At 44.4% G+C, this 25,125-nt stretch overlaps 1 protein-coding gene across 7 annotated transcripts in view; it reads left to right on the plus strand.

The window, feature by feature from the left end:
- Nucleotides 1-25,125, plus strand: part of Nckap5 (NCK associated protein 5) — a 912,731-nt gene that overhangs the window by 676,118 nt on the left and 211,488 nt on the right. For all 7 annotated transcript variants that reach the window (XM_085688321.2, XM_087906588.1, XM_048443779.3 and 4 more), the window contains one exon: nucleotides 17,851-17,919. In XM_085688321.2, coding sequence (XP_085544447.2) covers nucleotides 17,851-17,919 — 69 coding nt within the window. The remainder of the gene's footprint in view (nucleotides 1-17,850; nucleotides 17,920-25,125) is intronic.

The following is a 25,125-nucleotide window of genomic DNA, read 5'->3' on the forward strand; positions in this document are numbered from 1 at the left end:
CTGCAGGACTCAGTCACCATCCCAGGAAAGAAACTTCTCAACAGTACTTCAGGATGAGAGCAGAGAAAATGAGTCAACAGTTAATAGAGCTTGTCAAGCAAGCTTAAGGACTGGAGTTCAGATCCCTAGGATCCACAGTAAATGCTGGGCGGGGATGGCAACTGCCTGGAATTAAATTGCTTGGAAGACAAAGATAGAAGATCCCTAGAGCAAGCTGGTAAGGCAGACTGGCCATATCAGCAAGTTCTAGGTTTGACTGAGAGACCTTGCCTCAATGACTAAGGTGGAAGAGGGAGGGGAAGATTCTTGGTATCACTTTAAGCCTTTACATACACATGAACACACACACATGCACACACACACAGAGACACACACACGAACATGCACACATATTCATACACTCCACACACATGTGCACAAGAAAATGAAAGTTGTCAGGCAGAGACTCAGGCCACTGCTGTGTTACACCACAGACTCCCTCCAGAGTCAAGCCTTAATCTGCCCATTCTATCACAGCTCCACGCTGCATGCAAGCAAGAAGGCAAATGCATGGTGGATATTTGAAGCCCTTGGGCCATGCTGAATGTACTCTACAGGGTGTGACAAATGAGTCTGTGTAGGTCAATACACCTTTCTGTGAAGGACTAATGGCTTGGGTGAATAGCACGGCAACACGAGACAAGCCAGTATTCTTGTTTCCTGTCAATGTTTTTAAAGTTCACTGCCATAACTCTGTTACCCTTGACCTTTATTTGTGATACCTACCAGGGATCAGCCTCATTCACTGAGTTCTAACTGGACACTCCTCAGAGCCTCCCTCATTTCCCTTTCTCTCCACGTCTCCCAAACGCCTCCTTTCTACATCTACTCACTTGGGTTCTTTCTTCCTTTTAAGCAGCGCTGTGATTGCTCTTTGCATAGTATTTGGCTTTCTTGAATTTAAGAATATTTCATCCCAGTACATGTAAATACATGTTAAAATAAATATTTGTCCTTTTTTGTCATGGCACTTAAAAATCAGAAATATTATCATGTTATTTTCAATAATAACTGCTTATAAATTGACTTATAGTGAAAAAATCCAGCATGTATAGAATTCCTGAAATCAGAGAATACTCCAAGTCAAGAGCTTCAAACTGGTAGGAAATGAGAACCTCTCATGTTTAGATGCCAATTGCAGGACAACCAGAAGTTTGGCTAAGGCTCTTGAGACCGGAGTGTGATGGAACATCACTACAACATTTGAACTTGCAACCAGCTCCCCACCCTAGACACATACTTATATTCAGTAGATATGCAAAACAACTCAGCTCATACCAAGGAATTCTGAGCACAGCGTCGGCTTGATTGTCTCCAGTGTGTGTGTGTGTGTGTGTGTGTGTGTGTGTGTGTGTGTGTGTGTGTATTTGTGTTCGTTCATAGGTGGGGGTAATGCAGGGCAGAAGTCAACCTTGAGTATTGTTGGTCAGACACTGTCCACTTGGTTTTTTAAGACAGGGTATCTCAGTGTTTTGGAGCTCACCAAGTAAACTAGGCTGGTAGGCCAGTGAGCCCTAGGGGTCCATTTGATTCTACATCTTCAGTGCTAGGAGTCTGAGTACATGCCACCATACCTGTCTTTCACATGGATGCTAGGGATCTGAACTCAGACCCTTGTGCGTGTGGCAAGGACTTATTGGCAAACCAGTTGCATTGTGCTTATATGTGTTTTAGTGCGTGCATCTGTGTATGTGGCTGCCTATATCAGTGTGATCAGCTGTACATATGCATACATCTGCCGAGGCCAAGAGTTGATTTCCAGCATCTTGCTTTATGACTCTCCACCTTAGGTTTTGAGGGAGCTTTTCATTTATCCAGGAGCTAGCCATTTGGCTAAGTTGGCTGGCCAGCAAGGCCCGTAGATATTGCTGTCTCTGTTCTTCTCCCAGTTCTGTCCTTACAGGTGTCTGCCGCCTCACCAGGCCCCAACAAGTGTGCTCAGAATCTGAATTCATATCGTCATACTTGTACAGCAGGCACTTTGCCCACTGAGGCATTCCAAGCTCTGAAACCTCATTTTTTAAAAGGCAGTAATTCGGTGTAGAGCTGTTATTGTATTTTTAAATGAGAGATTGTATTCTTTTCCCATACTAAATATGTTCTACAGGCAAAAAAAAAAAAACCCTATTTTATATAACATGATTATCTAATGTATTTCCACTCAGGGACAAAACATTTAAACAGGCTCACATTTGTCAGTAGGAGATTGCTAATTAACATCCAATGTGAGACTCTGTAATAGAGTTCAACCTCGATGTGAACAATGTTTCCTGGGGTTACTGAGACAGTTCACACGGGTGAGATGTTAGCTGCCATCACACCGCCACAGTTGTCTGATTCATTATGGAGGTGTGAACTTGGCCGCATCTTTGAGACTGCGTTCCCTCTAGAGCAGTTGACTAGATAATTGTTCCGCCCTGGTTCCTAATCGGAACTCAGAAGGTACAGGACCCGAGTCTGCCACTTAGTGCATCAAAGGAATGTGCTCTGAGAGGAGTGGCACTTCTCGTAATTGGACACAAATTCTACCGTGTGCTAGGATAAAATCGCAGTCCATGGGTCTCAAGAAATGGCTCTATGGTTAGGAGTGTGTACAGCTCCTATGGAGGACCCAGACCCATTCCTCAGTACCCCATGGCAACTCACGCCTGCCTGTAACTCCAGCTCACGGAGACCTGATAAGTCTGGCCTCCATATCGCTCTGCACACACGTGCACATAAACTCAGCCAGGCAGAAATCCATACACAAGAAGAAAGGAAGAAAGAAAAACCTACATCGTCTAAACCTATAAGGATTAGTGACCACTCCCCAAAGATCAATGTAGTAGCCAACCTTTCTTGAGTATGTAGATATGTGTGTGTATAGTCATGTGTGTGCCAGTGCACATGTGCATGTAAGTACAAGTGCACATGTGTGAATGTGCATATGAAGGTCAGAGGACAACTATGGCTGTCAGTCCTTACTCATCATCCATGATTTTGAGTTAGGGTCTCACAGTGACCTGGAACTCACCAGGAAGGCTAGGCCGACTGCCTCAGCGAGCCCCAGGGGTCCACCTGTTTCTGCGTTTGAGGTGCGAGCATCATAAGATTTCTACCACGCCTACCTTATAGGGCTTTTAGGATCAAGCTCAGGTCCTTGTACTATTTCAACCACAGGGCAGCTTTTGACCTATTTACTTTGCAACTGCTGTTGTTATCTAGAAATTTCAAGCTCAGAAACCAAGCAATCAAGTCAACAACAAAGGTAGAAAATTTCATGTTTTATGTTTACAATTTTGTGTAACAACATTCATTGCTGTCCAAGGGTACCTGTCATTCACAGGCTACATGTAGGTAGAAGGGGAGAAACTTCAAAAGTAGAGATCTGGTTTTCTCCTTTCTCTGATGGCAGCTGGATCTCCTCCTGTTTGTTATATGATAACTAACAGCCAAGTAAAATACAGAGGCCAGGGAAATAGTGTACTCAGAAAACTGCTCGCTGTGTGAACATGGAGACGTGAAAAAGCCAAGCATGTGTCCATCATCCTGCGACTATGGAGTTGGAGATAGGAGGATCCCCCTAATTCAGTGACCAGACAGCTAGCCAAATTGGTGAGCTCTAGGTTCACTGAGAGACTGTGTCTCAGAAAAAGTGGATATTACTAAAGAGGACACTTGAAGTTGACCTTTGACCTCCATACACATGCCCACCTAAATGCACACACACACACACACACACACACACACACACACACACAATTAGACATACATACATACATGTGCAGACACATATGCACAGATAGAATGTCTATTGAATCATCATTATTTGGATATGGCCTCCTTCATCTGCAAACATATATGATCATGCTTAATTCCCCAGTTTTTATAAATAAGAGCTCATAAATGTGTTGAAGTTTAAGGTGTTATGCAATTTATGATGACATTGACATCCATGCATGTATAGAAATAGATGAATGTCTAAGTATATGTGCATAAAACCCTCCCAGACCACATTGTCATAACATCTAGACACTTTGGTATCAATATAAGGAAAGGGGTATACTGCTGGCAGTATTGTGACATCGTGTTAACTCATCCTGGGGATACATGAGCAATTCCCTCTTCACCCCAGAAAGGACACCAATGACATACCAAAGTAAAGATTTCACCTAATTCTGATTATGAACCAATGAATTATTTTTAATAGAATATGACCAAGGCTTGCCTATGAGAGCATAGGTACCCCCCATACAGCAGTATCGTTCAAAGTCCTACCCTCTCATGGGTGATGATTTTATAGAAGCTGCATTATATACTCCAGTTTTTGGTCAATTTCCTGCTTCCTGTATACTCAAGAATTCCCCAAGATCACTCGAGGCTGGAGGAAGGCAGGAGAGAGTAATAGCTGGACTTTGGGTAAGGGTCAGTGACCCCCCCTTTCTCTGTCTACTGAGGAGAGATGATAACATAATTCCATTGCCATTACCATAGACCCATCTTTGTAATGTTCTGCTTATATTAATTAGTTACCATGGCTACAGGGCCAAGGGACTCTCTACTCTAAAGTGGAGGTAGGATGGTCATGTTATGCCATACAACACGTGACTAGGGACCAGGGCTGGTAGTTTAGAATCAACAGCTCACAGCACAGCTTTCCAAAAATAATGATCCATCCTGAAATGTCAGTCGTGTTGAGGTCAAGAAGCCCTGGTGTAGACGTGTGTATACCTCTGTTAAATGTAGATACTAAACATAAACCCGCTCATTATACAGAAGGCTTCCTCATGTTTAATTTGTTCTCAGAAGATCAACAAGACATTGTTTTCCCAGCCATCTGTTGAGGCAGAAATAAGCTTTTCTGTTCTCTGCCTGGCATTTCAGCTACGTTTGTCTTAATGAGACTTCACTATGGTTTGGGGATTCTCCTCTCTGCTCAACAGATTGCCCTCAAGTCTGCTTGAGATAACTGAACTCAGCTCATGGATTCGAGTGGAAGTTGGCTTAACCCTTTGACTGACTCAGACAATGGAACAAGCATGCAGTATATCAACTCAGCACTTTATATAGCAGATAACTAGGAAACTGCTTGGAATACGATTCTCTTTATCAGTTCAGAATCTATTACTGTATAAATTGCTGTATAAATTCATGAAAACCTAAAATACTGTATATAGTGAATCTCCCTCTGTCTCTCTGTCTCTGTCTCTGTCTGTCTGTCTGTCTGTCTCTCTCTCTCTCTCTCTCTCTCTCTGTGTGTCTGTGTGTGTGTGTGTGTGTGTGTGTGTGTGTGTGTATGTGTGTGTGTGCGGTGTCTGGATCAGTGTCTGTATGTGTAGGCCATGCATCTGTGTTTAAGCATGCATGTATGTGTCGAGGCCAGAGGCCAGTTTCCATTGTCATCCTTCAGAAGCTACCCATCTTTTTATTTTCTTATCTTTACTGTTGAAAATTTTCATGCATGCATATAGTATATTTTGATCAACTCTACCCTCCTCTGTCCCCCCACACCTCTTCCCATATCCTACACACCACCTTTCCACCTCAACTTCTAAAACCTATTACATTTGCTTAGTGTTGCTTCTATGTTGCCAGGTATAGGGATGTTTTATGCAGGCTGGGTAGCTTCTCAGGGGCCATCCCTGATGAAAACTGATTTTCTGCCCAGCAACCAACAATTGCTGAGAGGTCTTTAGCTGGGAGTGGAACACTGTGACTCCCTCTTTGATCACTGCTGGGGTTTTGGCTATCTTAATGTGCTGGTCTTGTTCATGCGGGCACAGTAACTGTGAGTTTGTGTGTGCAATGCCCAGTCATGTTCTGAAAATACTATTTTACAGCAATCCTCCATGATCTGATCCTTAAAGTCTTTCTGTCCCTTCTTCTGTGATGATTCCTGAGCTTTGGGGATAGAGAGTGTGATAAAGATACTCCATTTTGACCTGAGCAGTCCAAAGTCTCTTCTCTGCACATTGACCAGCTGTCTGTATTAATATCTAACTGCTCCAAAAACAAACTTCTTGGGTGAGGATTGAGAGTTATACCAAATAAGACTGTAAAGATAAGATCTTGGGGGATCTTTAATATGTGTTTCTTTAGCAGAATGGTAGTAGTAAGTTCTTTCCTAAGTCTTATAGCATACCTAGCCATGGGTTCTTAGATCAGCTCACAGTACCAGAAATGAGCTCTGCCTTGTGATGTGAGCCTTAAATCCAATGAGAAAGTGGCTGGTTATTTTATAACACTTGGGCCACTATTGCACCAGTGGGCATATGTTGCCAAGCCACGTTGTTGTAGCATGCTATAGTCACAGCAGTTGTGAGACTGCTGATTACTTCTCTCCCCAAGTAATGTGACTAGTGCCTCCCAGCACTATCAGAGTTCATTAGTAGAATTGAAGCTTCCAGGTCAGTACCACCTTGTTTTGCACATGTGTGTGATATCTTCAAGAACAGGGCCTTAACATCAAGTCCCGAAGGGTGAAAGAACAATGGAAATAATCTGTAATAGTTGATGGGGTCTGTGTGGTACTCCACTGATCAACAACTCACAAAGAAGTAATCCGTCACCCTCCCCAGCACCAGGGTTTTGGGTTTGTTATCCTATGGTGTCCAGTAGGAGTATTGTCCCCTCATTATAAAGTAACTTCACTTGAACTCCTTCTGTATGTGTATATGTATGTATTTTAAGAAGCTTCTATAAGAGTTTTCCATATGGCCTTTTCAGGGGTCTTTAGTGTTAGATATTTTTATGATTTAAGATCCGTGGAGCGGCTTGTGGCAGGGGCGGGCTGGTGGCTGGTCCTGCCATGTGGCAAGTGGGTGCAGGCAGGTAAGCGGGCCCCCGGCCGGCCATGTGACGTCAGGCAGTGGGCTCTGGGAGCAGCCAATCCCAGACAGGGACTGGCTATGGATCCCTACAAGACCCCAGCAAGTGCATGGAAGGAAGGCACATCGCCTGGGTCCCTACAAGATCCCCAGAGCGATTGCTGGTCCCAGGCAGGGAGACACATGGCGGACAGATAGGAGACAGAGACAGATAGACCCAACATGTAGGGTGAGGTTAAATATTTATTCAGGGGGTTATGGTGGGGAAGGGGAAAAGGGGGGCAGAGAGAGAGGGAGGGAGAGAAAGGAGAAAGAGACAGAAAAAAAGGGGGAAACGGGCGGGGGAGAACGGGACGCTGCTGCACCCCAAGAAGGGACAGTGAGTGATCTAAGATGTCAGTGGGAGGGAGAGGCCGCCAGGAGTGGGCGTGGCTTGCCTCTTAAGGAGACAAAAATCGTAACAGTTATTCCTCCCTATAACCCCTCATCTGTCTTCATCTTGTTTATTAAGACAGGGTCTCTCATTGAGCCTGTTTTTTTTTGTTGTTGTTGTTTGTTTGTTTGTTTTTGTTTTTGTTTTGTTTTTGCCAATTTTGCCTAAGGTGGATGACCAGGAATCCCCAGAGACCCATCTGTCTCCACATCCTCAGTAATAGGATTATAAGAATACACCACTACAACAGGATTTTTACGTGGGCTCTAAGATTTAAACTGGGTCTTTATGCTTGAACAACAAGCACTTTAACAACTATGTTACCTACCCAGACAACCAGATACGTGGTATTAGTGGCTGGAAAAGATTTGAGATATACAGTGGTCTTAGAGTAAGTACAAAATTATCTGAGCTATACCTCAGTGAAAAAGCAGTTGCCTACCATACACAGGGTCCTGGATTTCATCCTCAGCACCAAATATTTGGGTGGGAGGGAGAATGACATTTTGGAACGTCATCTATCTGGTTTGTCAAAAACTAGTCATTTACTGGGTGAGGTCAGTTGATCTTACAGATTGCTCTACTCTTCCTTATGTGTCTGATACTAGTACTGAGCCAATATCAGACAAGTTTCTTTTATCTATCAGAATGGACTTCCCTGCAAAGGTTTCCCTTTCATATGAACCAGGAGTCTTTGTGGGGCACACTCAACTTTGCCATCTTTGAGCTGAGCACCGTCCTAAGACTTCCTGACTTGTACCCATTGGGGTGGCTGCTATTCTGGCTTGAGATGTCCAAGTGCACATGGGAGCATGGGAAGCAGTCATAGAATTGGTGAAAGTCCAGGTGGAGGATCTGTCTTCAAGCTTGGAAGGTTTCCTAGGTATTCATCTCCCTGATGGGTATTGAGTAGACCACCAGCTCTTCAGACTTTATCCCTCCTCTGACCTCCTGGTTATAACTGCTCAATCCAGTGTTGTTCTTGACTGACAGCATCTGGTCCCAGTCACCGAAGCTTGATAAATAAGAAGATTGAGTGTGCACAGATGTAGAGTAGAGTAAGTTAGGAAAGACTATCAGCATAAATCCAAAGTTATATTAGTCTAGATGTAGTTTGGAATAAAATACAAAATTCATATATGTTTTTGAGCCTTCTAAACTTCAAATACAAGAAGGAACTGGAGAAAGAAAAATTAAACAATTATAATAAAAAACAACCCTAAAGCCAAAACACAGTGACTTGGGCAGAGCATATAATGTACATAATCAGTAATAACCAGCTGTTACCATTTTTCCTGGCTGGTTTGTCCCACACAACAAACCTGGAAAATGTTTTTAACTAAAATATCATTGAAATGTTCTTTTGTCTCATCATCAAATTGTTCTTGGCTGAGACGTCATTTGTGCGTAGCTCCCCAGCGAACATTGCTGGGAAAGTTTATAGTGTACACTCTGACTCAGTGTCATCTTGATAGAACTGTGTGTGATTCAGAATGAAAGCTCCATGATATGACTGATGACTGCCAGCCTCCCCGCCTACTTGTTTGTTGTTGCACCTGTACAGAGCTGTGCACCGAGGTTTTTGTTCTTCTTTGATCTAACTCTCAGTGAAGAATTTCATCACCCTTCCCCTCAACCCTATCATCTCAGGGTCCAAACAGTTCTAAAATACCTGCCACCTTCCACCCACTCACCACGCAAAGCCACCCACAAGGTGTTCAAAGCTAGAATAAATGAGAGGAACAAGCATGCCTTGTACAGATATTAACTGTCTGCATTCCCAGAGATTTGCCACACCTGTGCCTGCTGCCTATAAAATTCAGTTTTTGAGAAGCAGGCATCACCAACCCCTTTTAGCTCTTGCACACCTAAACCCAAAGTGTGGGTTCTGGCAAAAGATGCATTGCACTATGCTCTCATCGTAGTCAAACATTTGAAATTGAAGGACACCAAGACATTTACTCTCTGTCTTGGAGTACTGATTTCATTGTAACTGTTTGGTGTAAAGAAAGCCAGTGAACCTTTCTGAGCCTCAGATAGCTCATGTGTTAAATGGGGACAACATCAGTTACCCCATTTTTAGTTTGCCGGGCATAATAAGATAGAGAAGGTGTATGATCACTGCTGAGCATGGAGAAGGACAAGCAGTACTCGGACGTCATTGGTATTTCTCAACCATGATTCTCACCTCCATCGTCATTTCCTGTTGTTCTCGTTTGCCTCTCAGGTACAACTAATGCCATGGCCCTGACTTCAGTGAGATTTGCATTTCCAGCTGGTGACCTGGTATCTGATAGAGGTTACTGTTATGTTTCAAATGCGAGAAACTGAACTAATGATTCCTTCAAAGAAAGACCAAAGGTTGCTGTCAATGCAAGCATCTGCAGGCATTGTGTGAGCCCTGGGCAACTCGCATATATTACGATTTTCTCTTCTCTGGAAGAATGGGGAAGAAGGAAATACTAACAACAAAACAATATGCTTTTCTTTCCAAAAAGAAGTTACCAGAGCTCCTTTCTAACTTCCTGTGGTGTCCATTTCTACTGAAGAGTTTGTCACCTTCTCTGAGACTCATAATGTCAACTTCATGCCATGCTTGGTTCTCAGCCCCCCTCAAAGCACTGCTATGGCTAAATGCTGAAGGATCTGTTGTGATGCCTCTTATGTCTGTCTTCCTCGCCTGTGCTCTTGTATTTAATTCAGGAATGTTTTGACTTTGGTAGGACCACTGTAATGGCAATCTTCTATCCCCTCATTGTCCCCTTTTGTGTCTGGTACTAGAGTAAATTACTACAGGTGCTCATTTCATCATGTGCCTGTGATAGCATCTGGCTTCATCCATCTTTATCTTCAACAGGTCTCTCCTTTGCACATACATTCTTATAATGACCCTTCCAGAACATTCCCTGGGCCTCTGTAAAGCTCTGTTAAATTATTTTCTTTCTTTTTTCTTTAAAAATGAGCTAACAACAAGTATGTATTCTTCTCTGCTTCTTAGATTTAAATTATATTTATTTATTTATGTGTGTTTGGGGGGTAAGAGGGTATATTCATGAATGGTTAAGTGTGGGTGCAGACATGCCACATCATGCATGCATGTAGCATTCAGAGGACAACTATTTAAGCTGGTTCTCTCCTTTTGTCATATGGGTCCCAGGCTTGAGGGGAGCCCACTACAAGCAACGGTCGCCGAGGAGTTTATGTGCAAGCAGTACTTTCCAATTTCTTTCAAGGACATTGCTTGACAGGGACCTGTCATGGGGAGAGCAGTTTAGTTCAACAGGCTTGATGGCATGTGTCTCTGCTCACTGATCCACTGTTCTAGTTAGCTTTCTGTTTTTCTGATAAAAACCATGCCCAAAAGCAAGTTGGTAGCAGAAAAGGTGTAGTTCAGCTTACAGGAAATCAGGGCAAAAACTCAAGATGGGAACTTGAAGCAGTCACCAAAGAGAATGCTACTCACTGGCTTGCTCCCTCAGGCTCTTGCTCAGCCAGCTTTCTTATAGAGACCCGGACCACCAGCCCAGGAGGTGGCACTCTGTCCACAATATGCTGAGTCCTTCTCCATTCCTTAGCAACCAAGAAATACTCCTCTGGCCAATTACATCCATGAAATTCTTCCCTTGAGACAGCCTCTTTCCAGGTGAGTCTAGTTAGTACAGAGCTGACAATAAAATCTGTCCAGTGTAACCATTTGCCAGCCCCATCCTGAGACTTCTTAGTTAGTGTGTGTGCATAAGAAACCTACTTATAGAAGAGTACTTAAAATGTACATTTAAAGTCAAAATGACAGGGAAAAAAATTGGATATGTGCCACCAGGTCAGAAAATGAAACAGAGTGGCCCAGAAATCTCCAGGGACTCATTTCTTATCCCATCTTCCTTTCCAGCCATTAGATGTAATTATTAACATCATGAGAACTCACCCAGGGGCAGAATATACTCACAGCTTGTGTTCCGCTGTATGTTGATGTGTTTGTTTGTTTTCAAAGAATTGTCACCCTCTGAATTGTTGGCGTCTGATTGAAAAGCAGAGCCTGTACGCGGCTCAAGGGACAGCACCTGCTGGAGAGGTGGCTGTTGGGTAGGTGACCAGGTGACTGGAGAGCTGACTGTTTGCATAGGTGAATGTTTGTGATCTACAGTTTGGGTTTGGGGAGAACTGTGAGTTCCGTAGTGTTCTTTTCCTCCCCTTTATGAGATGTGGGAAGTGTGGTCACAAGACTTGGGGCTTATGAGAAAGATGGCTTGATGAGACTTGAAGGTGAAATGAAATGCTTTGTCCCAGATGATCCCCATAGCTTGGCAAAACTGCCCAGTTGCTAGGATCTGAAATGCTGTGATTAAACACTGACTTCCTGCCTCTTCATATGCAAATCTGCTTAGGGCACCATTCACTTGCATCCGAATATAGATACAATGGTAAGTACTTCAAAGGTCACCACCAGGGGCTCCAACCTTTTGGCGTCTACAAGTTCCAGTGAAGCACTGAGCTCCTAGTTAGAGAATAAACAAATAAGCAGAATAGCACTGGAGAGACAGCTCAGGAGTTAGAGCAATTGCTGCTATTGCAGAGGACCTGAGTTTGTTTCCCAGCACCCACAACAGTTCCCTCACAACTTCCTGTAGCTCTGGACCAGGGGATCTCCAGGGGCCCTCTTCTAGACTCCACATGTACATACATTTACATATAGACACACACACAGAGAGAGAGAGAGAGACAGAGAGAGAGAGACAGAGACAGACAGAGAGACAAGAAGAAAATAAAAATAAACTTGAAAAACAGAATTTTTACAATGAAACCTCAAACTTACAGAGCTCAGTATAATTTCTAGCCATGGACACACTACCCTGAATAGAATATGTTCTCAGTCAGGAATAAAGTCTAGCAGAAGTTTTTGATCACTGTAAAAGAGAAGACTGAACACAAAGATCCACCAGCAACATGTGCTTGAAGGTTCTAATTGAGTCCTCTGGGGATCCTGACTTAATAGCATATTAAAATGGAACATGGTTTGTTCTAATTTCTATAATTCATAGTAATGATGCCTATATTTCCCTTTCTCTTCTCTTTATTCTTTTACAACTCTTTTATATAAATACCCGCTGTTTCTTTAAATCACACTTAATTAAGAGGGTTTTCTGTTTCTTTACACGTTGTCTCCTGTTGGAAATGGGTTAATCCCAAGTCTCTAATAAATATGAATGGATTAAAGAGAATCATGAGTTCAAGGTCATTTTAGCTTCCCAGGTATAATTGTTAAAATCTCTACTGTCTCCTGGGATGTGTGGGATTACATCAATTAAATCGTGTCCCTGTAACTGAGTACAGTGGCCGTAAATGTGACTTTGTTCGGCAGCACCCTGTCTGTATTTAATTTGCTGGGCTGTAATTGTCAGAACCGTAAATGTGAGGCAGGTAATATAAACTGTAATGATGGTAATTATCTGAATGGATCGATCATCGTGTTATCACAACGTGGTGTGGGTAGAGGAGAGCTGCAGGCATCCCATGTAAATTCCCATTTTCTATTTTACTTCCTTGCATGCTTTCCCCAAGACATCTAAAGTGAAAACAATGTAAATCAGTTACCACCGTTGTCTCTCAGTTCCGTTCCCTTCCAGTCTCCTCAGAGAAGTCAGCAGAGCCCATCCAAAACAACCTTTCTTAGAGGAATGCAATCATCTTACGGAACTGGCATCCCAGTACTTCCCTTGTAATCCGTGATGCCTTAAACTTTAAAGTTGAAGTTGTTTTAGCTGAATGATTGGTGTCCTTCATTGTGTGTGTCTGTGTATGCATATGCATGTACTTATTTGCTTAAGTGTACAAATGCCTGTGCATGTGTCGAGTTCAGGTACCATGCCTCATGCAGTGTCCACCTTGGTTTGGATACAGGGTCTCTTACAGACCTGCACTGACCGAGAAGGCTGGGCTGGCTGCCTAGCAAGCTCTAACTACAGATGCATGCTATCTCTGCCTTCCTCGTGCTGAGATTACAGGTGCTTGCCACAATGCTCCACTTTTGTACATTAGTCTTCAGGATTGAACTTGGGTTCCTGACATAGCAAGCGCTTTATAGAGCAAGTTATCTCTCCAGCTTTGTTAATCAGAGAGCTGGATTTGTTAACTAGAATAGCCTGCTGGAGGTTGCAAGCCCTAGCATCACCTAGATATCTGCAACAGAACTGAACTAGAACCTAAACTGTCCTCCTACCTGGGCTGGGGAAAGAATTAAGTGTTGCAGCCGCTGGTCCTGAAGCAAGTTCAACAACACAAAAGTGAAACAAGCCTCGAAGCACAGCACTTGATGGCTGCTGGGAGAGGAAGAGTGGCTTTCCTTAGCTGGGGATGGCTACTAGTAGGTGAGCCGTGCCCAAGTAGAAGAGCCCACACCCATGTACTAATGTGCAGAACTAATTAGATGCACTGGGTAATTTAAAAGAAAAAAGACTTGAAATTGAGAGGGAGATATGTTGGGGACAAGAGAAGGGTTGGAACAATGGAGTAAGGGTGGATATAGTCAAGATAGGGCAGAGAATTTGCCTGCTGCTTCGTAAAGGCAGGGCCCTAGGTTCAATCCTAAAAGGGGTGGGGGAGGAGGAAGAAGAGAGAATTGAGTGTACAAAATTTTCAAGAACAAATCGATTGATAATAATAATACAGAAAAATTAAGTCATAGGATGGCCAAGCCTTTCTCATTATGAAAACCAAAAAAAAAATCAATTGCATATTGCTATAAGTGAAAAATGACCTCAAGAACCCCACAGAAGTAGTGCTACAGCCTGTGGCGAGGGAGGATGGCAGAAGAAGGCCTGGGAGGAATGTCAGTAGTCGAAAAGAGAAACCCTAGAATCACATGGTCAACTTGGCCCAGTATGAACAGGGTTGCTATGGTGGCTGAGAGGTAGTGTAGAAGAACTGAACCGTGTGGCTTTCTCCAAAGGATGATGTGTCCTGGGAGGAGGGGACAAAAAGGGGGTGTGCCTTAGAGATGTTGTCCAGGGGAAAGAAGAAAGGGGATATTTCAAGATGCTCTGAAATTATGGAAAATGTAAGACTAACCCCCATCAATCATTATCCACTAAAAGGGCCAAAACAAGGGTGAAAGTGTCCATGGAGGGTAGGGAGATGGCTCCGTCAGTAAAGCACCTGCTGTGCATGTGTGAAGGCTTGATCTGGAGTTCCAGCACCTACAGATAAATATCTGACATGGCTGCACATATCTGTAGTCCAAGCACTGGGGGGGAGGAACAGTGGAATCCTGGGACTTGGTGACAAGCCAGCCTGAGTAAATTAGTAAGGTGCAGCTTGTTGAGAGGCCCTGTCTCAATACAGTAAAGTGGAGAATGACTGAGAAGACAACCTGACACCAACATCCAGTTTACATATGCACAGGCACACATGTGAAGGCACATGGGCACACATGTGAAGGTACATATGCACACAGCAAAGGTCCATGTGCACACATGTGAAGGTGCTCAGGCACACACATGAAGGTATACAGGTACACATGTGAAGGTGCACAGGCACACATATGAAGGTGCACAGGCACACATGTGAAGGTATACAAGCATACATATGAAGGTACATAGCATACGTGAAGGTGTACGTGCACAGATGTGAAGGTGCACATGCACCCAGTCAGGCAGTCAATCCATGGATCCTGTGTAAAGGAGAATGCTTGTATCTGATGTACTGATGAGAAGAGTAGAAAAAGGGGAAAACCATGTCTGAATATGCCCTGATGAGAGGGGCAAAGGACATTGTTTAATGAAGCATCAGAAGAAAGCAAAATGGGAGAAAGCGAACCCTGTTAACAAGCCTACAAAAGAGGTGGACAGAAAGAGTGATGAAGGAGGGAGTCTCACAGAGCATGCATCTCTCAGTGTAGCCTTGACTTCTGAAATCATGCTAGTATTTAACATATTCAGAACAATAACATGAAGTCAGAAAGAGGGGAAATTAAATTTGAACACTGTCAGAAACAAATGAATTGCATAATGGGCACTGGATGGAAGGCAGAGAGCTGGCCTGGTCACATTTGGGCAGAGAATTTTCATTAATACCCTCACTCTAGAAACAGAACATATGCTCACCTCTGCTTAGCACGAATTTTCATGGTGTAACAGTTGTCTGTGCACTGCAGGGGTGGAACAAGCGAGTAAAAATACTACCTTTGGGAGCCCAGTTCTCACTGCAGAAAATGAATCCTAGAGATAGGAAATAAAGATGGTGAGGAGGGAGGAAGGAGATAAGGGGGGTCAGTGGGGAGGAAAGGGGAAGAGAGGACAGGAAGTGAATAGAAGGGGGGACAAGAAGAAGAGAAAGGGAAGGAAGGGAGAGTGGGTGGGGAGAAAAATCACAAGCATACAATCGGGAGTTATTCACATCAGAGGGCACTGGCTATTAACAAGAATTGTGGACTAGAAGAACTCACTCTAGTGGGTATGATCAGTTCAAGGCCGAAACCGAAACAAGTGTGGACCACATTACCATAGTGTATATTGTATTTCAGGAAACCTATAACCGGCCTGTGGTTGTGCACAAGAGCATCTTAACACACATGCGAAAGATTAATGGGGCTTATCTGGGACCTGCCTTCATGGCATAGGAAAAAGATGAGAAGCAAAGAGAGAAGATGTGGCTAAATGTTGATCATCAAGATGTGAGGGAATTCTACATGGTTACTAAAGATTGTGTGTGTGTGTGTGTGTGTGTGTGTGTGTGGTATGTGTATGTGTGTGTATGCATGTGTGTCTATGCATGTGTGTGTGCATGTACATGTATTACCAAACAAAAACTTTTGGATCAGATGGAGAAAAGCTGTCAAGGACACACACTAAAGACTACTACATACATTCAGCAAGCTGATTAAGAGTGCTCTTTTCTGGGCTGAGGAGATAGCTCAGTCAGTACAATGTTTTCTGTGCAAACATAAGGACCTGATTTTATTGCTGAGGTTTCTGTCTTGCCCGGTTCCTGCAGTCATTAAGTCCCAAAGAAAATCACACAGAGGTCTAAATTAATCATAAACTGATTGACCCATTAGCTCAGGCTTCTTATTAACTCTTTTTTAAAATATTTATTTATTTTATTATTATGTATACAACATTCTGTCTGTATGTATGTCTGCAGGCCAGAAGAGGGCACCAGACCTCATTACAGATGGTTGTGAGCCACCATGTGGTTGCTGGGAATTGAACTCAGGACCTTTGGAAGAGCAGGCAATGTAATGCTCTTAACCACTGAGCCATCTCTCCATCCCCCCCTTTTTTTTTAATATTCTTATTAACTCTTATAACTTACATTAGCCCATTATTCTTATCTGTACTAGCCACATGGCTCAGTGCCATTTTCAACGGCATAGTCACATCTTCCATCTTCAGTTTCTGGACAGGACTTGGGAGGAATGGGCTTCCTCCTTCCCAGAATTCTCCTGTTCTCATTGACCCGCCTCTACTTCCTGTCTGGTTGTCATGCCTACACTTCCTGTCTGGCTACTGGCCAATCAGTGTTTATTTAAAACATAATTGAAAGAAAATAGACAATTGTCCCGCACCAGTCCCCCCCCCTTTTTTAAAAAAACAAGCAAAAAACAAGAACATCCATAGTTCATTTTTTGGGAATGTGGGTGTAGTTTTCCAGGCTACTTCCTGCTGGTTGGGGGTGCTGATAATCTTATGGGGACCTAAAGAGAGGACAGGGCTACTGCTGCTTTTTAAAACAAAAGAGACCATGCCCAAGTGAGCTAGTATCTTAAAGGCTATTGGCTGAAGGAGCAGAAGGCGCTCCAGCAGCATGAGTTCGATTCCCCCTATCCCACACATGTAAAAAGCTGGCCATGGCACTTCCTTGACATCCCCACCATAATGGGCTTCACATAAACTGTAAACAAGAATCAACCTTTTCTTCCTGCGGTTTGTCAGCTTGCTTTATCCCAGCAACAGTGAAAGAACCAAAGGTTGCATATTAACACCCCCAAGCCTGTGTGCTCTGGGGAGCACAAAAGCTCTATTGGGCTCTAATGAGGGTGGTCAGACAGATCCATAAGGACTGTTCAAGGTGTGGCTTTCTCCTTGTCATCTTATGTTCCAAAGTTTCTGGCTGATCCCCTAAAAACCCTGGACTTTGTCTTTGAGTTAAAAGATTTACCTGGATTTTTTTTTCTTTTATTTTTTTGTGGCCTCAACAAGTATTAGGCTGAGACTATGGCAGGTTCAAAGGGAGTGGATTTAAGTGTCTCTTACATTTACATTTTCATATCATAAGACAAATACTGTCATCTTTCTGTGGGACACTCCGGCGCACAGCCCTGATTTGATTTTCTACTTGCTCAGAATATCAAGTTCCCATTTCTTAGAATCATAATGTATGCGAGCGAGCGAGCCTGTAAGACAAGAGTCATCCCTGCGATACTTATAATAGTACTTAGAGCAAACCTGTCAAAGGTACTTCTGAGAGATCACCCGGGGTCCTGGGGAGGTATATTTAGCAACCATATTGAATGAGTTGTCACATAACACAACGCTCCATTGATTTATGGTTGTTATTTCTGTCTCTTAACTGCAGGCGGAGAACTCGGCACTGGCACTGGAGAACGAGAGCCAAAGAGAACAGTACGAGAGATGTCTTGATGAGGTGAGGCTCCCTAAGAGGGCAGGGAGGGCGGGGTAAGAGGGAGAGTCTGACTCGTTAAGGATCTTGATCGGGTCAGAGGGCACATGAGTTCCATGCTACACGGAATTGTAGTGCTTTCCCCAAGGAAGCTGGAAACAATGCCCCCTGAGACACATTGGTCTCTTAGCCTCTCCCCCTACACGGATCCCCTCCCCCATAGATGTGCCCTACATCTCCTTTATCCACTTTTCTCCCCTCCCTCCTGTATCTCTTTCCTTTCTGTCCTCTCCCTTCTCTCTCCTCTCTCCTCTTCCTCCTCTTTTTCCTGACTCTATCTCTTCTTCCCCCTTCCCTTCTTCCCTCTCTCTGCCTCTTTCCTTCTTCTGCTGTCTGAATATCTCTCTGTATGTATATCTCCTCTCCCTCTTCACCCTTCTGTCTCTGCTGCCTCTCCCCTTCCCTTTCCCTCTCCTGTCTCTCTCTCCTCTCTCTCTCTCTCTCTCTCTCTCTCTCTCTCTCTCTCTCTCTCTCTCTCTCTCTCTGTCTCTCTCTCTACTCTGCTCCTGTCTTCCTTCCCTCCACCCCCCCTGTAACTTTAACAGGGTATATGTGGTTCCTTGGGATAATTGTCTTCCACCCTTGCACACACTTGGGGTGCGAGTCACTGTTAGGACGATTTCTTTTGTCCACGCAGTGCGGTCCTTGGCCCTGAGTGAGGAAGAGCCACTTGTGGGTAAGCTGTGTGTGCAATTGGATGACTTCTCTGAGCAGTGAATCGCTGATTGAGTGGGCGGGGACAGCGTTCACAGTTGGCAACCCGAGGGGGGAAATCAGCAGATTGAGCACAAGGCAAAAAGAAAAAGGGAAGTCAGGAAGAAAATTTGAGTGCAATGGAAGAAGACAGAACCCCACGCATGAGTAAGCTCAATAAATATTATCCGATAATGATGGCAAGATAAGAACAAAAATGGTGTGTGTGGGGGCTGGAGCCTTTTCAGAGCCCCTAAACTCTCAGCACCTTCTCCCACTGTTAGGCATAGGAGCTGGTCACACTGCCGCTTCTCGCCACAATGCTCCATTGGCCACGTGGTAAAGCTCTCCTCAGGGACTCCACGATGGGAGCCATTATTTAAATGACATAACTTCTTTAAATATCGCCCCAGTGTGTTAAAACTCTCACACATTCTGTGAGATTCTGTTGGAAGACTATTAGAGTGCAGCTGAATAGATTTTAGAAAAATTGCATGGTATCTTGTTCCATTACTTTACTTGTGGGATAGCCAATATCTTCAATTTTTTTCTCCTTGCTAACAGACAGATAAATGTGTTTCAGTGAACTCCTTTTGATATTCTTACCCTCCCAATCCAGGCCATCCTCTCTCTTCTTTGACACTGTCCTGGAAGTTGACAGGGTGGCCCATGAAGTACACAAGCCAGAATACTATAGCTTAGAACCTAGCTAGAACCCGTTCTACCGCCATCTTTCTCTTCCTTCAGACTAGTGAAATCTCCACCTTCTGAGGATGAATGTTTTGGCTATTTTGGTTTTCCCACACCAGTGTCTCCTCTGGGCTAGGATAGTCCAGACCAATGTCTCCCCTCAACTGAGATAGTCCAAACCAGTGTCTCACCTAGGCTGGGGTAGTTCCACACCAGTGTCTCCCCTCAGCTGGATAGTCAGACCAGTGTCGTCTCTAGGCTGGGATAGTTCAAACCAGTATCTCCCCTTGGCTGGGATAGTCCCAGACCAGTGTTTCCCCTAGGCTGGGATTATCCCAGACCAGTGTCTCCCCTAAGATAGGAGAGTCCCACACCAGTACTTCTCCTAGGCTAAGATTTTCCCACACCAGTGGTTGTGCACATTGTGTTGTAGAATGCACTGTGTAGCCAAGGATGACCTTGAACTTTTAATCTGCCATCTTCCATGTTCTAGGATTATAGGCATGTGTCGTAATGCCTGAATTATGTGGTGCCAGGGAATGGAAGCAGTGCCAGATGGCCTGTAGCCTCAGCCCCACACCAGAGGTTGTTAAGGCTATGCTGTCTAGCCCTACAATATGAGCATGGTCTGAATGCTGACTCTCAGGATTTATCCCTCCCCCACAGAACCCTGGTGCCACTCAGGGGGCATCCCGCATTTGTGTGTTAGCAGATTGTCTTGATGGTGGCTGTGCACACTGCCTCTGCAGTCATGGCCTCAGACCGCTGACCACTCTGCCTTGGCACTTAGTACTTCCATGTTGTTGGAGAACGCTCCAGGTGTCCCTTAAAATTATTTTATATTCAGTCTTTCATTTGTTTAAGATTTCTAGCCATGTAAATTGCTAGTGTTCATAACCCTCTGCCCTGTCAGTAATCAAAAACCCCAGGACGGGGCTGGAAAGAGGGCTCAGTGGATGAAATCTGCACAAGGAATTGCAGTCTTGGAGACCATGTAGTATGCCAAGCATGGGGCCAGCTCTGTAGACCCAGCACTTAGCAGGCAAAGACAGGCAGGTCCCTGGGGCTCACTGTCCAGGCAGGCTAGCTACTCAGTGAATAGCAGGTTAATGAGAGACTGTGTATGAAAAATAATACAGATAGAACCTAGGGATGACACCTGAAGTTGACTTCTGGCCACCGCTCATACCCACAGACATGAACATATACACACACCCCAATCATTCCAGTATCCAAAGGTAAAGCAATCAGGGAAGTTGTCGTAAAAGTTGGCACTCAGTCTTTGGGTCTGGTGAGGCCAGTTCAGCTTTCCTCAGCCCTGCCCTTGGTCCAGTCCAAGTCCAGGGTAAGAAAGACCAAACAGATCCAAGGCTACTTAAAGGAGCCAATAATCCCCCTGGGTTAAAAGTATTGATGAGCAAAGTTGCACTTTCCCCCCTTGCACAAAGATTCCCAGTGAGACAGGACCTGTATTGAGAAGTTCGATCTATGGGCTCAAACCGCAGAGCTGCGTACTTACCATGGTACCCCTTGGGTCACTCTTTGTCCAGCTCAAATCTCACAGAATTTCTCTATGGAAACTGGAGTCTGGCCCGTGAAGAAGGCTCAGTCTGTAAAACACAAGCTTGAGGACCTACGTTCAGATCCCCAGAACCTTTGTCCAAAGCGAGGTGGAGTTGTGCACACCTATAATCCCAGGGCTGTGGAGGCCGAGATTGGAGGATCCCTGAGGCTCACTGGTCAGCCAGTTCAGCTGAATCAATGAGCTCCAGGTTCAGTGAGAAGCCCTGTCTTAACAATTTGAGCTGGGGAAGTAACCAAGGAAAGCTCTTCATGTCTACATCCGGCTTCAGCAAACGCAAAGGCGCGCAAGCCCATACAGACACAAACGTACATATGTGAAAAAAGAGCCATCTACTTCCCCTGCGTTCCCCACCCCTGTGCTATGTGGGCTTCTCTCGGGAAAACAAAATTTTCTCCATCGAATTCATTTGCTGTGGTTCCACTGACAGCAGGATTTTTGAGGAGCGAGTCCCTCTGCTCCTAATTGCAGAAATTAGCAGTTGCCAGCAAGGTGATTTACAACAAAGAGCCACCTCTGAACGACACAAATGTTTTGTATTCATGAATCCCAGCCTCTGATTACACATGCCTGTTGTTCTGTAACTAATTGCACGGGCTAGAGTGTCTGTTTCCAGGCTTTGTAAGAGAATGCCCTCAGAGGGGCAGTTCCGTGTAGTAATAATGCGAAGTGCAAATCCTTTCTGCGGCTTTTTATACTAATTAGTCCAACTAACAAGGTAAGGCCTCATGTAAGTTATTTTCTTGCTCCTAAGTTCCATAAAATATACGCGGACGGGGAAGGCGTGACTTTAGAGCACCCTCAATCCTTTTTGCCCGCATGCTTGTTTTCTGGGAAATGGAAAGCTTGCTTGGGATTTGGGAGAACACTGGAGAATCTGTCTGTGCTTTTACTAAAAGAACGTGTTTACTAGAAATAGATAGATACTGTTCAGAGATGGATGCACATACGTATGCCTAGAAAGATACATATTCTCACATACCTTGGCCCATGCGCAAGCACACACACAAACACACATACTCACGTACAGGTGCATTGCCTCCACACCCATAACATTGATGGATACATATACCACACACATATGTGCAGATATACATATACCCTCTCATATATAGAGTGAGAAATACCTACAGTCCTACCCCCCCCCCCACACACACATACATAACGCATACCATGGCCTGGTAAACATACACATGCATACACATGCATGCACACTTCACTTCTTTTGCTTCTTGGCGTTTGGGGTAGAAAGACCACATCAAGTATTGCCCTCATTTCTTCATGGGAGTTGGGAAGTCTTTGTGATTCAGTTTGTGTTTTCTTAGTCTAAATATTTGACCAGTAGTCTGTTACCAGGTGGTGAATTGCTATTTATCCACAGTATTGCCTTAGCCACAGTTCCTTCCAGACCAACTGTTCCACATACAGAGATACAGTGTGTGTATAAAATAGACACGAGAGCATCCTTTGAACCGATGCATTGCCTTCAGGTGGGGTCAGTGGCATCTGACAAACCTGCATTGAGTGTCACCCCGTGTGGACTCTGGTATGGAAACCGTAGACTAACAGAAGTGAGGAGGTTGGTTAGAGAAGCTTCTGGGTGCAGTGGGAACTTGAGCAAGGGACAGTAGTCAGCAGTGGGTAGAAGGAGCGAGGCAGAGCAGCAGTAAAGGGACAGGCTTGGGGAGGGCATCTCAGCAGGAGCAAGAGCCTGTCAGGGTGTGGGTCCAGAAGAGTTGTCTGGAGAAGTGTGTGTGTATACATCATATGGAGGCCGGAGGTTGATGTTGCTGTCTTCCTCAGTCATCTTTCCCCTTGTTTTTTGTTTGTTTGTTTTTTCTTTCACCAAGTCTAGAGCTCACAGATTAAGCTACACTGGCTGGTCAGCAAGCCCCAGGAATCCTCCTGGGTCCACCACCCCACTACTGGCATTACAGACATGTACTATCATACTCTATATCTTCAGTAGGTGCTGGGATTCAAACCCAGGTCTTCATACTTGGCTGGCAAACACTTTACTGACTGAGCCATCTGCCCAGTTCCAAACCTAGCGATCTTTAAATAGTCTGCTGGCTATATTATGTCTTATTCCAGATCTGGTTGGACTCTGCTCTGGCATGGAGCCTAGGTCCTCGTGTTTTTTAAACCCTCTGGGGGTTATAATATTCAGCCAAGGTTATGAACTGCTCTAGGGAGAGCTTGTGTACCACTGTAACCAAGTGGTACATTTACAGAGTAAGTGTAAGTAGATGATGCAGTGGAAACAAGCCTGGATATAGTGATAGGGAACCTTGGGACCTCTCTCTCTCTCTCTCTCTCTCTCTCTCTCTCTCTCTCTGTGTGTGTGTGTGTGTGTGTGTGTGTGTGACTGTGTGCTGTGTACCAAGGTCAGACTCACTCAGGAATGGAACACTTTCAGGCACATCCCACATCAGTGTCTCACATCTTTAAAATCACCGTCTCAGTCACGCAAGAGGAGCACAGCCTGCTCCTGGGGGTTTCGGTGCCCAGTCAAGCACATGCCTGGCTCCTCTGGGCTGCCCTCTTAAGGCAGTGCCTCCATTCTGTTTGCCATTATTTCTCCAGGGCTAAGTATGATCCTCAGTCCCCATGAAGTATTAATGCATGTTTGTTAAATGACTAACAAAATGAATGGAGAGGGAACAGCAGGAAATTAATTTCCAAATTGTTTTCTTGCAGTCCCACATACACATTTAAACCGATGCCTTCCTCTGTCTCCTCGGAGGTAAACAGGCATCTATTATGCTCCAACCCTACACAATCCAAAGAATAAATAATGGGAAGGGGGAAAGTACACATACTTAAAGACCAATTTGGATTTGAAGAGACCATACGGACTCTGCTTAGGAAAGACTCCGGGTTCAAACACCAGCACAGCTGTCCTATCCTTTAGGATAGGAAGGGTGGAGCACCCTCATTTTATCTGACAAGACTGTTACACAGAAAAAAAAAAGAAAGTTGTTTGAGGCTGTAGCTCAATGGGTAGAGCACATTTGCAACATGCACGATGCCCAGGGCTCAACCCCCAGCAGGCCAGACACTGGTTGTCTTGGTGCACACTTGTACTCTCAACACCACACAGTCAAGGTCGTCTTTGACCATAGAGTGTAGACGGATCTTTCTTTGATCTACCAGCTCATAAAAAAACAACATGGAGACTTCTTATTAATTAAGAAAGCTGGGCCTTAGCTTAGGCTCCTTTCTAAGTCGCTCTTACAACTTATTAACCTGTTACTGTCCATCTACACGCTGCCATGGCTCGTGGCTCCTCCCTCTTCTCCTGCATGTCCTGCTTCCTCTCTGTCTCCTCTTGTGTCTCCATACCTAGACTCAGTTCCCTTTCTTTTCTCTCTGCCCAGAAGTCCTGCCTAGCCTCTTCCTGTCTAGCTATTGGCCATTCAGCTCTGTATTAAACCAATCAGATGGTGCCTTGACAAAGATACATCTTCACAGTGTACGAAAAGATTATTCCACCATAACATGAACAGTTTGAGGCCATCCTGGGCTACTTAACACCCTGTCTCCAAATTCAACCCTCAAAACCAAGGAAAGCAATGCAGCAGGTGCTTAGTGGCATGCATTTATTTATGCATTCATGTCGTGGGCACATACACACACTTCACGCTTTTACAAATAAAATCTATTGTTCTTCTATTTGACACGACAGAAGAGGCCTGTCCTTGTGGTTCCTTTCCTGACTGCCATTTGCCATTGATGGAGTGACACTGTGCATTTGACCCTGCCTATGTGGCCTCTCAATGTTGTCACTTCACACTTTCCCACAACTTCAGCTCGTTCCCATGTCTTATGAATGAAAAAGGTCACACTAGCCTCCATTCACTGCGCATCAGTCTATGTCAACAACACAATCTATCTGTGGACTTAAGTGTATGTGTGAACATGTGTGGGAGTACATATGTGTTCACGTGCATGTGGAGGCCAACGGTCAACCTTAGGTGTTGTTCCTTGGGTGTATTGTTCACACTGTTTGTTGGGACACAGTCTTTCTCTGCCTAGAACTGCTGGGCTGGCTGGCCAGACAACCCTAGGGATGCTCCTGTCTTCACCCCCCACCCCAGTGCTGAAATTTTAAGTCTATGCCACTACACTTTGATTCTTCTCTCCATTTTTAATGTATCTCCATGTGTGATGTGTGTGTATGTATTTTCATATTCATAGATACA

This window comes from Myodes glareolus, chromosome 5, assembly GCF_982192425.1.
Source record: "Myodes glareolus chromosome 5, mMyoGla1.1, whole genome shotgun sequence".
Lineage (NCBI taxonomy): Eukaryota > Metazoa > Chordata > Mammalia > Rodentia > Cricetidae > Myodes > Myodes glareolus.